The 13,995-nt window shown below is 37.2% G+C and overlaps 1 protein-coding gene across 3 annotated transcripts in view; it reads right to left on the bottom strand.

Moving 5' to 3' along the window:
• Positions 1 to 285: 285 nt before the first annotated feature.
• The window catches only part of GABRB2 (gamma-aminobutyric acid type A receptor subunit beta2), a gene marked incomplete at both ends in the record, with an annotated part of 116,000 nt that continues 102,290 nt past the window's right edge, over positions 286 to 13,995 (bottom strand). For 2 of the 3 annotated variants that reach the window (XM_083351328.1, XM_083351330.1), the window contains one exon: positions 286 to 633. In XM_083351328.1, the coding sequence (XP_083207454.1) occupies positions 286 to 633 (348 nt within the window). Of the gene's footprint in view, positions 634 to 5,084; positions 5,136 to 13,995 lie in introns of all 3 variants that reach the window. The other variant, XM_083351329.1, reaches the window with a different exon arrangement.

Below are 13,995 nucleotides of genomic sequence, written 5' to 3'. Positions count from 1 at the left end.
TCCAAAAATGAAGAGACCACATTTCAGGTCTGCCTCCAAACATCTAATGCAATTATATCTTTAAAAGCCAGATTGTATACACTTGTACTGTAACTTGATAGGCTTCACAGTTGTGCAAAATAAATCCAAACATTACTGAACAGGTTATAGAGTGGGCCAGCAAATAAGGTGTTTTAAAATAACTTGTCCTGAATAGATTTTGTTCTCCCGAAGTCCCACATTTGGCTGTACAATCAATTTTGAAGAGAAATCCAGTTCTTGATATTTGTGTGACTTTCTTTGTTTTTAGTTCACATAGTAAAGCCAATAGACAATATTGAAGAAAGAAAAAACAACTGGGAAGAATATGCGTGACCATCGATCTATGGCATTTACATCAGTCAAGTCAGGGATAGTAATTTTCAACTGAGAAGCACGTCTCCTTAACCGGCTTTTCTTTTGGGCCACGTGCCGTTCCAGAGCATTACGGCCAAAGCTGTGTCTTGGTAAGCCAGCCTTCCGATACTGGATACTTGAGGTATCATAGGCCAACATCGTGCTTCTAGGGTCCCCGAGCCCTATAACAGCTTCAGAGGCAGCCATCTCATTTTTAATTTCAAGTGTGCTCAACAAAATGTTCTCATGTGGGTCCATCTGGAAAACAGAAAAAAATGTCTTAATGTGTGAAATCAGCTACCAAACTCCACCAATTAATAAAAGACTGGATCTAAGCCATCAAACAGTGCTGATAAAAAGAGAAGCATATATAGCAGGGCTATGTGGTGCTTCAGATTTGAAGTCCACTAATGCTTTGGTGCATAAAACATTCACTTTCTATTTTTTTTAAATAGCTACATCCTTTCTTGAGACAGCAGAATTGCCATACAATTCCAGGAAAAGATGTGCTCCATTTAAGAGGTTTTAGAGAAGACAAAATGTGTGTCTCATAGTTTCCAAAGTCCCTTTTGCTTTCAAATCAGAAGCACTGCATAGTCCAAATGTGAACACAGGCTGGTAAATTATTATTTTTTGATAGCTCAGGCAAATAGATTATATGACACATTTCAGTACCTTTATCTGGTTACTGAATCTCAGAAATTTATAGTTTTGCTACTTTTAGCTAAATTTAGTTCTGAACATCTTAACAGTATTTTTAATGAGCTAAGGAATAATGTAGCATGACGTAATAATGCCGCTTGGGGGGTGTGTGAAAGCCCTAATAAGCAGGCATATACATAGAATGAAGGCTACTGCTAAGCTTGTAAGCCGCCCTGAGTCTTCGGAGAAGGGCGGGATATAAATGGAATTAAAATAAAAATAAAATAAATAGTGCAGGTATTCACCTAATTTCCTCAAGACATTTGTTATATTTATTCTGTTGTTTGGATGCAGGGCTAACTCTATTGAAAATAATTTTGAAACATGCATTTGGGTGGATGTGGGCTTACAATGCTCACTTTGGTATAAAAGACCATTAATTTTTCATTGTCAGAGAAACTCTTTTTTTGTTTAGACTGGTACCATCAAGTTATATTACTGTGGATATCATTGGGAAGAAAATAGAAAAAATCAATCCTGGATCATCTTATCTGACCAGGCATAGCATTTAGCTGTAATTCAAAAACCAAAATAACCAGGCATTTATTTTACAGTAAAATCATATTAAAATTTAATATTGCTTTTTTAAGTATTTTTAATTAAGAGACAAGCTAATCTGATGTAATGGTTAAGGCATCAGGCTAGAAATTAGGAGATCATGAGTTCTGGTCCTGGCTTACACAAATGCCAGCTGGGTGACCAGTCACTTTCCTTCAGCCCTAGGATGGAGGCAATGGCAAACCACTTCTGAAAAACCTTACCAAGAAAACTGCAGAGACTTGTCCAGGCAGTCTCTGAGAATCAGATACGATTAACGGGGGGGGGGGAGTGAGGACAGGATTATCAATGTTTCAAATGTCATGTTTCTTGCAAATGCTACTCTCAGCTATTCAGAACTAAATACAGGTTATGCAGGTTATACTCTCACTGTCTGTGAGTTATTGCTTAAAAATAGCATTAATCTTTATCCATGTTAGGAAAAATTGTATTCTTAGCATATAATCATTTGATTTACAGTTATCTGAGCTTTACATGTATTTTTTGAGTTAAGTTTATATTAAATTTAATGTTGATATGCTGTGTATCAGTTTAGGATATTATTTATGTTGTATTTGAAAAAAAAAGAACTTTAGAAAGATTTTTATTATATTTGCAAGTCAACTTAACAGATATCAAGCTGACTTATGTGGTATGCAACATTCTGGTTAGAGTGGAACAGTTCAATGCAATTTTCTCAAAACTACTGAATTTATTGCCTTTTAATAGGCTTGCTTTTTTTAAATACCCCAAGATTTAGAAAGAAAATGAAAATAGTTAAATTTTTTGAAGTACTGCCTTTCTCCAATGATTTTTTGCCAATAAAATCAACTCAGGCAGAAGTGGTACGCTCCAAGTCCTGTCTTTCAGCTAATGTCATTTTGTGGGACTCTGGAAACATGCCTTTTCTGTCATGTGATTTGCCCCTGGAAGATGCATATCCCCCCTCCCCCCCATACCCTTTGGCAACTCTCACTGTTGACCTTTCAGGAAAAACGTAAGGTTGTTTTCCCATGCATGGGGGAGGAGGGAGATCAGGAGATTTGACAAATCCATGATGTGCTGATTGACTGGTTTCCTTGTTTGTCATTTTAAGTTTTCAGTATTTATTTGTTATCTTGATATTATTTTGTATTATTTTAAGTTGTAAAAAAAACAACAGGCCCAGAGTTACATTCATGAGATGGGCAGTCATATAAATCAATTAAAATCAATAATCACATAAATTGTAGACAAAACACTGCTACTCTAGTAATTGGCTCTAGCAGCCCTGGTGACCCAACTGTGCTGAGTGGATCCACATATCTAAAAACAGTCACACACATCTCAATCAGTTATGCATCACAATGACAATGCTGTGCATCACCAGTGCTTTGTTTTTTAAAAGGAAGTACGTTGGGAAGACACATGGATGAAGGGACATAAGCTTGAAAAAAATATATATTCTGATCCATATTCCTGGCAAATTTGTAAACCATTTTTCAGAGTGCAACCTGAAAACTTGAGATCTGCAGTCGGTTTGGTAATAGATGAGTGTGTCAACCTGCCTACTGCCGTAGGAGACAGTGGCATAATTGCTTTATATCAGGGTCCACAAAACACATAAACATTGCACCAGTCTCTCAAAAATATTCAAACAAACAGTACTATGTATTGTGAATTTTACAGACATTGTTTCATGCATTTGCAGAGAATATGTACATTGTTATTGCATTAAATATGACATAGTCAATCATAGTCAACCCTGACTGCTCTTTAGAAGGCCAGATCCTGAAGCTAAAACTCAAATACTTTGGCCACCTAATGAGAAGGAAGGACTCACTGGAGAAGAGCCTAATGCTGGGAAAGATTGAGGGCAATAGAAGAAGGGGACGACAGAGAATGAGGTGGCTGGATGGAGTCACTGAAGCAGTAGGCGTGAGCTTAAATGGACTCCAGAAGATGGTAGAGGACAGGAAGGCCTGGAGGAACATTGTCCATAGGGTTGCGATGGGTCGGACACGACTTCGCAACTAACAACAACAAGTCAATTATTAAATTGAATTTGATAGTTCTGGTCAGAATGTCTGGGGCTGTTCCTTTATCATTTCCTATGAAACAAACATATTGATAACCAAGCATATCATGTCTGCATTCCCTTGAGAAATGTATATGCATAAGCATAGCCAAGTCATTTTTCAAGACATTACCACTTCATCCTTGAAACCAAAAGTCAGCTAGCCACTCCCCAAAAGAGGTAAATGGGTAGGGATGATAATATTTTCACAGTACAGACAAATGTGCCCAGTATTTCCATGTGCATTTCATGGAACTAAACACTGAAGAATTCACCATTTGCCAAATGGTAAATTATTTAAAATTTAAGTCATTATATTGAAACAGTTTAAAAGGAAGAAAGTTAACTCTGGGATACAGTTGTGAAACAAAAAAAACATATTCATTGATATCAGAAATCATAAAAGAGGAGCATTGGTTAATTCGGGGAAGAGTGGTTAGGTTGTATGGAGTGAATCATACAAGCAGGGTGGGCAAGCTTTCTAAAAGTTTATTTTTTATTTTTTAATTTCCAGTCAGCGTCCAAACCCTTTAACCAATCTTCAGCCTTCTTTAAATCTCATAGTTAATACAGTATGAATAATAAGCTGACATATATATTTAAATAATTTAGAAGACAAAGAAAATTGTTTTCAGAATATGTCATTTTGTATGATTCATATTTTATTCTTGTAATCAATTTTTTTTTGGTAATCAGACATTTGTCAGAAGACACTATTATTTGAGAAGGCTGGAGGTATCTGCTTCTTTTCTAAAAACACACTGGAAATCATTTACTAGCAGAAAATTAGTAATGGATGAGCCTCCACAGGGAGATAGAGATTTTGTATTTCTCTTTATAAACATTAAACAGATATCAGTTTTCTAAAATAAGAAGTAAATTCAGTTGATGAAAAGCAAATTGAACTAATTTTTGAAGTTGATCTGTGTTTTTGATTAGGAAAGAAATGCCGAGTTTCGGAACAACAGAATAGGTTCACCCATTTCTAATGAAAATATATGCTTGTAACAAAAGAAAAGCTTACAATACAACAGTGAAACACATTTATTCTGCAGGCGCTTTTCATCCAGAAGGATCCCAAAGCGTTTTACAGATTTTAGAAAGCAACATCACTTCACCAAGTGCAGTCATCTGAGGCAAAAATGTGGGAGCTATATAACATTGCCAAACAATACAGTGTAGTTCAATATAGGAAATGAAGAATGCATTGTCAGTTAGAACTAGGTAGTGATTGGGTAAATGATGTGGAGATGATTCAAAAGAATGAACACCCTTTGCAATTCAACCAAAGTTGGACAAGATTTTGGTATGAAGATGCCAGGTCACAAACAATGTGCCATTGGTCTGCAATGAGTTCAAGCCCTCAGTTTTACATCCCTAAGGATAAAACCATTAAGAAAGCAATAAAATATACCTTTGTTGAATACATTTCTGGACAATGATATGTGCCAATTATTCTTCTGTCCTGTAAGTTAATAAAATCAAAACCAGTTTCCTTAGAAAAAAATCAGTTGTTAGTTTTCATTAAAAATTAATGCACTATAGGCTATTATTGTAAACTATGCACACTAATTAAAAGCACAGGGCAGTGTGAGCCAACAAGCAGCAGAAGTACTGTAGGTCCTTATTTTAGAAATGCTGTTGTTGTCTTAGCCCTGACACTGTGGACAACATGTATTTGTAATGGAAATAAATATAAGTGAGCATATATATGCATGTATACACATGCACACATATATATCCAAACTGGTAGGCATTGAAACTACCCCAGCCCTCTCCCGTCAACATATGAATTGAAATGATGTGAAAATAACATTAAGAAGGGGCTTAAGGATTATACAGCAATAAGACACAGACTTTAGATGTAGCATAGGATAATTCCATAGGAAGAAAGCTGAAAAGATAAACATGGATGAATGGGAAAAACAAAATATAAAATGAATACTGCATTAATACTCAAATTAGTAATCATGGAAGCACCTTATAATTACCTTAAATCATTATATGGCAAATAGCACAATGGAATTTATGCATAGACCAAAAATCAACTTGTAAAATTGTACAATACCCTGAGATACTGCTGATATTTTTCTTTAAATACTTACTTGGAAAGGCAATTCCAATGAGTTCCTAGAAACTCCAAAATGATGGCTATCTAAAGGAGTTGCATGTAACATTTTAATATATCAATGAGATGAGATCTAATATCCGAAACTATGTTCATTGATAACAAAGGGAAGTAATTACTTTTCTCTGGGAGTAATTTTACATAGACTATTATTTCCTGCCTGGCTGAAATTTCTGCACTGTTCACTTTCTTCTTTAATATCAAATATGCATTACATAACTAGCATGCTAAGATATGTGAGTTGTGCATTTTTGTTGCTTGCAAAGCATAGGCTGAAAAGTCAAACCATTCACAAAAGTTCATCCTGATTTTTATATTAAACGGAACAATAAAACATTTGTGTGGGAGATGGATGTAATATTTAAATTGTCTATCCTCTAATTCTGAGGTCCCCAACCTTTTGGGCACCAGTTACGTGGAGAGAGTTTTTTTCTGCAAACCGGAGAGGGTTTTGTATGTTCCCTGAATCCCACAGATGGGGCTTTGCTTGTTTGTGTGGCCCGGTTGCTGGCATGCCGCAGCCTGGTACCAGGCCATAGACTGGGCATTGGGGACCTCTGCTCTAATTCAAAGTAATAGAGGCCTTAACTCCCAAGTTGTTATAGAGTATAACTGAAGGTGTTAGTTAGTTGTAAAGTACTATGTAGCTCAAGGTGTCAGTATCTATAATGTTATCTATTACAGGGAATGCAAGCTAAGGATCTCTAGTCACTGAAAAATATAGCCAAAGGACCCCTACATTCTCTGTAGGAGTTCTCCTTCTGCGTAATATCTTGCCCTTCTAGCCTTGCAGAAGCTGTCTGCTCTAGAAGGCCTGGGGACCTGAATTACTATCACTAAATGTGGTAATAAGTTTTAGCATAATCTTATATAATACAAAAATTTTAATTATTATATTTATATGTATTCTATCATTTGAATTATTTCTTGCTGTTGCCTTTCTACCTTAAAAAAACCCCCAAAACTTCCTGCATGCTTTCTTTTCTTTCCTTTTTTTAAAAGATTCTAAACTCATTTACTAAAGACTATTTTGTTTCTCCTGGTTTTCTGAACAATTCTAGAACTGGCAGCTAGAGACCATTAGAATCAAAACAATTTTTGTATTCCTTTTTTTTTTTACATCAGCTCAGCCATTACTGTCACATAATTTATTGCAATATCCTTTTATGCATTACTTTACAGATTTTTGCCCTATCTTTTACATAATTTAAATACATTTTGAAATAAAACTTAAACATTTAAAGTCCAATTGTATCCCCAAATTTGCCTTCATAGATGTATTATCTAATTACCCTTTATTATTTGTAAAAAGATAGCTGAAAAATAAAGCTAGTTTTGATAAATAAGGCAGAGTGAATTAGCCCTGTCTGAATGTCTATCTTTTCCTTTTGATTGCAGAGCAGATGCAGATATAATGAATCATGTCAAAACCTCTATTTTGTTGGATTTCAGAACTATTTCACAATATCTTCCCTTTCCTTTTCTCTTCTTCTCCCCTTTCCTTACCTTTCTTTCCTTATTATCAAAAATGTAGCAATCTATTTATCACAGGAGATAGAAGGATTGTGATAAACACAATAGGCATCTACTTTAAACCAAAATAATGAAACAAAATGTATCCCATCAGCATAATGCAAGCCCTGGCTGTTTGTACTTGTGTCCTCACTTCAGAAACAAGTATAAAAGTCACAGGGCGTGTGTTGAAATGTAGTGCCACCTCTTTCCCACATGTCTTGTGCACAACTTACTAACATCATACACAACACTGCCTCTTTCATAGTATCCTTTCAACTTATATAATATTCTGTTAGGGTAACTATTTCTTTATTTGATTTATTAAAACTGCTCAACTCAAAAACAATTTGGGCAGCTTACAATGTGTCCAATATGTATGCTAAAACTCTATTAAAAACACATGACTGTTGAAACTAAAATAGCACTCCCTAACATGTAAAAAAGGACTTGACAGGGATTCTAGAGATCCTAAGCCTAGGTCTGGGAACTGAATCAAGTCTCAAGAGACTTGTGGAGAGTGGGATCTGTGTATATCTCCAGACAGATGCTATTCCAGAGGGTAGGACAATTTTTAGAATCATTCCCATTGGAAATATATTTATGTTCTTTCTAATAGGCATAATCAAAACAGCTTGGAGTGCAGCCAAGCAAACCGAATGACTATTCTATTCTCCTAACATTTGAATTGCTGTTCATGTATAATTGTATATGACTTGGCTTTGCAATAACAACTAAATTGATCACAGTTTCATAAGAGAAGGAGCTACACACACACACACACACACACACACACACACAAATGTGCATGCATGAACATACAGACACTGAAAGGTTTGTGCAAAAAACATTCTGGATGACACTGGATAAATTGAGTCCTATAGGCTGTCTTTCAGAAAGGCAATTGTATCTTATGATTCATTTCAAAGATCCTTCTGTAGATCACTATGCCACAATTCTACTAGAACAAATGCCAGAGGTGATCAAGTGCAGAAAGAGTTAAACAGGTACTTAGATATGGGTCCTGAAATTTGACCTTAGCCAAGAGATAGAAGATATTATTGACCTTATTCCCAAAGAGCCTGAAGCTCTAAATAGAACTTTACTATGTTTCCTGAACTTTTGAATTAGGAATACTTTTAAAATCAAATTATTTTGAATTTGAAACATGTTTTCAGCATGCACCCCTCTCTTACTTTAAGTATTTGGAGGGTGTAAAATTCTCAGAATAGCAACATTTTACACTTGAAGCATCTGTTTCCCACTCAAAACAGGCTGTTTTGAACTCAATGTTTTGATCCAAAACATTTGTATTTTGTATGTAAATGTAGGGTAAAAAAAAATCCTCAGAGATAAAATATGTTGCCTGAGAAGAGTGCTGCCATGGCAAGAAGTATTTTATTTTCCAAATGTACTGGAAGATAAACTTTCTGATTATGTAAAAGGACTGTTATAACCTTAGATACTGTATGTGAATATCCTAGAACAGTGTTTCTCAACCTTAGCAACTTTAAGAGAAGTGAACTTCAACTCCCAGAATTTCCCAGCCAGCCATACAGGCTGAGGAATTCTGGGAGTTGAAGTTCACCCCTCTTAACAGTTTCTGAGGTTGAGAAACAATGTCTTAGGATGAAGTGAAAATGGAATTCTGGGATCATTCTGATTCATAGAGTCTTGCACAGCTAATTTGACTTTTTGGGTGATGTCACCAGGATTACTGTTGCAGAAATACAGTGAAATTACCATCTACATTTTCTGGAACAGTCTACGGGTTGCTACTGTATCCATCACCCTATATATAGTTTTACCACATTCTTACATAAGGCTAAGGGGGAAAAAGCAAACAATGCTATTCAGGAAACTGATGCTTCAGAGCAAATTCTTACATAACAGTGATATGTAATGATCAATAATATTTTTAGGTTGGTTTTTTGCATTATTAAGACTGCAAATTCAGTGTCAGTAGCATGGAATAAATAAAATTCACTTATTGAATAATATTTTTACTTCTACAACCAAACTTAACTTCTGTGTTATTGTTTTGAACCACTTAGATCTGGGGTCTTCAAACTTGGCCCTTTTATGACTTGTGGACTTCAACCCCCAGAATTCCTCAGCCAGCATGAAGTTGAAGTCCCCAAGTCATAAAAGGGCCAAGTTTGAAGACCCATGACCTAGATCAATTTCTACCTGATGAAAAATTAAATTTTTTTCTTGGGAATTTATCTTTTTTTTTGGAGAATTGTTAAAAACAGAAGGAATCTGTTCTGGATAAGAAACAAATGCCATTTGGTTTTAGACTCAGTTGAATGTGTGTTATTCTGATGCTGTATGAGAGAACCAATGAAATGCAGTTCAACACAATGCAAGCATTGGATTAGAACTCCATAATATCATGGTTTATTTCCACCCTAAGCTAGATAAAGTTGGGGATAATTGATATTGGGGATAATTGATATTTTTTAGTCTAACCTACCTCATATTTTTTATGAAAAAAAGTGTGAGGAAGGTGTGCTGTGTACATTCTCTTAAGTTGCCACAGGTAAGATAGACCAGAAACAATCTACTGTTTTTATCAATTGAAATAATAGCTAAGTAACAGATTGCCCAAGGAAAAAAAATATTAATAAGGCTTTTGTGTATATTGCTCTGTGAAGTCTGCTCCTTTTCCTGCATTAAAATTCTCAATTGTTGAGGAGCTTCTCTTCTTTAAAATGCTCAGAACAAGCAGTTGCAAAAGGTTCGCCTGGTGCGCCAGTTGCGGCCCTATCTAAACCGGGATGCCCTGTGTACAGTCACTCATGCGCTCGTGACCTCTCGCCTTGACTACTGTAATGCTCTCTACATGGGGCTTCCCTTGAAGACCACTCGGAGGCTCCAACTGGTACAGAATGCGGCCGCGAGAGTTGTCTTGGGAGTTTCCCGGTACTCCCATGTTACACCTTTGCTCCGCGAGCTGCATTGGTTACCAGTTGTCTTTTGGGTGAGGTTCAAGGTGTTGGTTACGATCTTTAAGGCCCTACATGGCATGGGTCCGGGTTACCTCAGGGACCACCTGCTGCCGGCATCGACTCCCCTCCGCCCTGTGCGTTCCCACAGAGAGGGCCTCCTCAGGGTGCCGCCAGTCAGGGAGTGTCGACTGGTGGCCCCCAGGGGGAGGGCCTTCTCTGTGGGGGCCCCGGCTTTATGGAATCAATTGCCGGTGGAGCTCCGGATGGCACCAGACCTTCGAACTTTCCGTCGGGGCCTGAAGACCCATCTGTTCGAATTAGCTGGTCTGGCCTGATGGGGATTATGGGTTTTTTAATTGTTTTTAATCTGTATTACTGTTTTATTGGGCAAGGGTTTAATTCTTTTTTAATTTTTGTATAGTGTTTTTTGTTTTTTATATATGCCCTGTGAACCGCCCTGAGTCCTACCAAGGAGAAGGGCGGTATATAAATCAAATAAACTGAAACTGAAACTGAACTGAAATCACAGGAGGAAAAAGCATTTCCTTAATGGGATTTCCCCTTTGTATACTTTCTAATCCAAAGGAATTTTGGACAAAAAAGAAAAAGAAAAATAGTCTTCAGACACTGTTAATTTTTCTGAAAGCTGGATAAGTCTTCCAAACCAGAATAAGATGAGGCTAAATTTGGTGTAGTAATGGAAGCAAACAAAAGGAAAACTTGAATTGGAATGTGGGCTGAATTTAGCTGCAGAGGGAAAAAAACACCATATTTTTCATAATACAGTACAACATTATTGGAAATACAATTTCACAGCAGCTCAGAATTCAGCTGACTATTCCATTCTTAAATCCAGTTGCCTCCTAAAAAAGCACCCTTGGGACAACGATGACCTGGATGACTGAGAATCTCCATCGACATTTAGCTATGCACTTTGGGATGAACACCCTTCGAATGGTGCGGGATTATGAATGGACTTTCAGACAACATTATAGAGTACAAGAACAGGGCAGAAAACATCCTGCAGCCAGAAGGCTCCACATACATTTGCACTACTCAGAAGAAGAAACCTCTGAATGGCCCCAACAACTCTTTTGTTGTCTGCAAGGAGTATATAAATCCTTCCATTCCCCACCATCTGGTCAGAGTTGAAGAAGCTTCTTGGATAAGAAGCAAAATGCCTTCAAAGATAAACAAGAAAGTCCAGTTGCCTCCTAAAAAAAGCACTTTGGAACAACCATGACCTGGATGACTGAGAATCTCCACAGTCATTCCTGTTGTGATTCAGCGTCAGCCTGTGGTTTCGGCAGCTGAGTCAGACAATTCTGAAGAGGAGGAGGAGGAGGAGGGGTTTGGAGAGCCTTTGGTTGCAGAGGAAAGTTCTAATGCACCGCAGAGCTCTCAGCCAGGCCCCTCCCGTCTTGTTCCTCCTCAGACCCAGCTGTGTGAGCCTGAAAGATTGGAAGAATACGATCCACAGCTGGCTCTGTTCAGGGACGCTCGAAGCAGGAGGCAGACTAGCAGAAGTGAACAAAGAAAAGCAATGAGGCATCTCGGGAGAAGGCAAAGAGAAGCCATGCCTTGAGACTGTTGTTTAAAAGGGGAATGTGTGGGAGGTGCTGGTTGCTGAAGGCAACCATTTGAAGAGCTTCTGATATAGTCTCGATCTGTATTTGTTTAACTCTGTTTTGTTTAGTTTTTGCAAATAAATTTGGTTGGCTTAATTCCAGCCTATTGAATATAAAAAAGTGGTTGTCCCTGACATTCCAACAGGGCTGGTCATAGGCTGGAACAGAACAATTCCATTCTTAACCACTCTGCCCTCCCTTCCTGGAAGTATTAACTTCTATTAAGGCTTTTCCTTCCTTATTATCCTTTCCGAATTGATGAAATACTGAAAAGAAATTATGTAAAGGCAACTAAGATACTATCTGTCGGTATGTCCACCAGCATAATAATCCTCTAAAAATGAAGAGAACTGGACCAACTTTGGCATATAGGAAAAACAAGATCAAGCTTTAAAATGGTCCTACTCTGGTTGGGGACTATCACCCTTGTGAGGGAGTCCAAACAATAAACACGCCCAGAAGAATTAGCTCTACTTTTATTGTAAGGTTACATTAAAATAATTTTGCAAGTATATTTCTCCCTCATTGCCTTTATAGCCGAGCGAGAAAGGAAAGTCCCTTCTGTGATATTTGCCGTGTCTACATTCCTGTTGTGGGCTAAGCTATTGTTTATCTGACCATGGTCCTGATGTGGATCTTCCCCTTGTCTCCCAAGGTCATTTCCACAAACTGTTACATTGGGTGTGGGAACTTTTTTTAAAGAAATATATTTTCATTTTCATTTTATTAAATTTATATGCTGCCCTTCTCCCTGAGGACTATTCCCCACTGCATCCCTAAGGTAGAGGCTGTTGGGCATTGACTCAGAATATTACTGATTCCTCCGTTTGAAGTCCCATGCCTTCTTTCTTGCTGGTCACATAATCCTGACCTGTTCTTAAGAAGTGGGAAAGAATCCCATGATTCTTTTTATGAAAGATGTTCAGAAAATGCTTTCCTTATTTTATTTATTTATACACATCTTTGTGTTCTAAACATAAACAGTAAAACAAGATTAAACATATTATTTGGCCTCCTATCTAAAAGTAATTTATTTTATTTTTTATTTATTTTAATTCCATTTATATCCCGCCCTTCTCCGAAGACTCCTTCCCAGGTACTATGGTTTTTATTTATGTTGCACCCCTTGTCCCAAAAGTTTGGAAAAGTCAGTCTTACTGTTTTTTTAAAATGATTACAGGAACATGGCTGTCCTAATGTTAGTTGAGAGAGCAGGCTATTCCAAATAATTTTCATCCATACCTCTATTCTGAGTGGCCATTGGTCTTATTTTATAAAGAGGAGTCCCCTAATTTGAATTCCAATTAAATGTAATATTTAAGCTTATGACAAAATAAGGAAAGAACAAAATACTTGAATTTGCCCATCAATATAATACCTAAACAGCACACTCAGCAGAACAAGAGTCTATGGTCATACTCTCTATAACATGGGTGTCAAACTTGATCATTTCACGTGAAATATTGTGATTTATCATGATGTTTTTTGCCTTTAAGGAGCTGGAGTGGGCATGGCCTGTGCGTGATGCATCTGTCCCATGGGCTGCCAGTTTGACACCCCTGCTCTATAATGAGTTACATTGCATGCTTATTTCACTCAGAGATTGTTTGTTTCTATATCTGCACAAATGTTATGGGGATCTTTGCATCCCACCTTATCTTTCTATTTCTTGATAGAGTTACCCAAAATCATGTCTTCTTACTCTACTTTCTCTAAATCTTTTGGTGAATCTATTTGTTTCCCAGTGCATTCACAAAATCAAAATGGGCGGTTATGTATTATATCTAAAATAATTGTAAAATGATTTAGATAAAATGTCTTTATCTCTAAACCAGGGCTTTTCAACCTCTTTACTCATTGTACCACTTTTAGGATATGGCAATATCCAAGTACCACCAGTCGCCTAGCAAGGTGTCAAAAACTTGAATACCAAAAAACAAAAAAGGAAAAAAGTGATGAAGTACAGATAGTCTTCAACTTACAACAGTTCACTTAGTGACTGTTCAAAATTACAATGGCACTGAAAAAAGTGCCCCCCAAGCCACAGCCGAGCAGACACCTGCCTGCCCGCCCGGTGGCACTCTTCCTCCTGTCCGAGGTTTTCAC

This window comes from Vipera ursinii (assembly GCF_947247035.1).
Source record: "Vipera ursinii genome assembly, chromosome: 2".
Taxonomy (NCBI): Eukaryota; Metazoa; Chordata; class Lepidosauria; order Squamata; family Viperidae; genus Vipera; species Vipera ursinii.
Note: the sequence above shows the minus strand (reverse complement) of the source record. Positions and strands in the feature narration are given on the sequence as shown.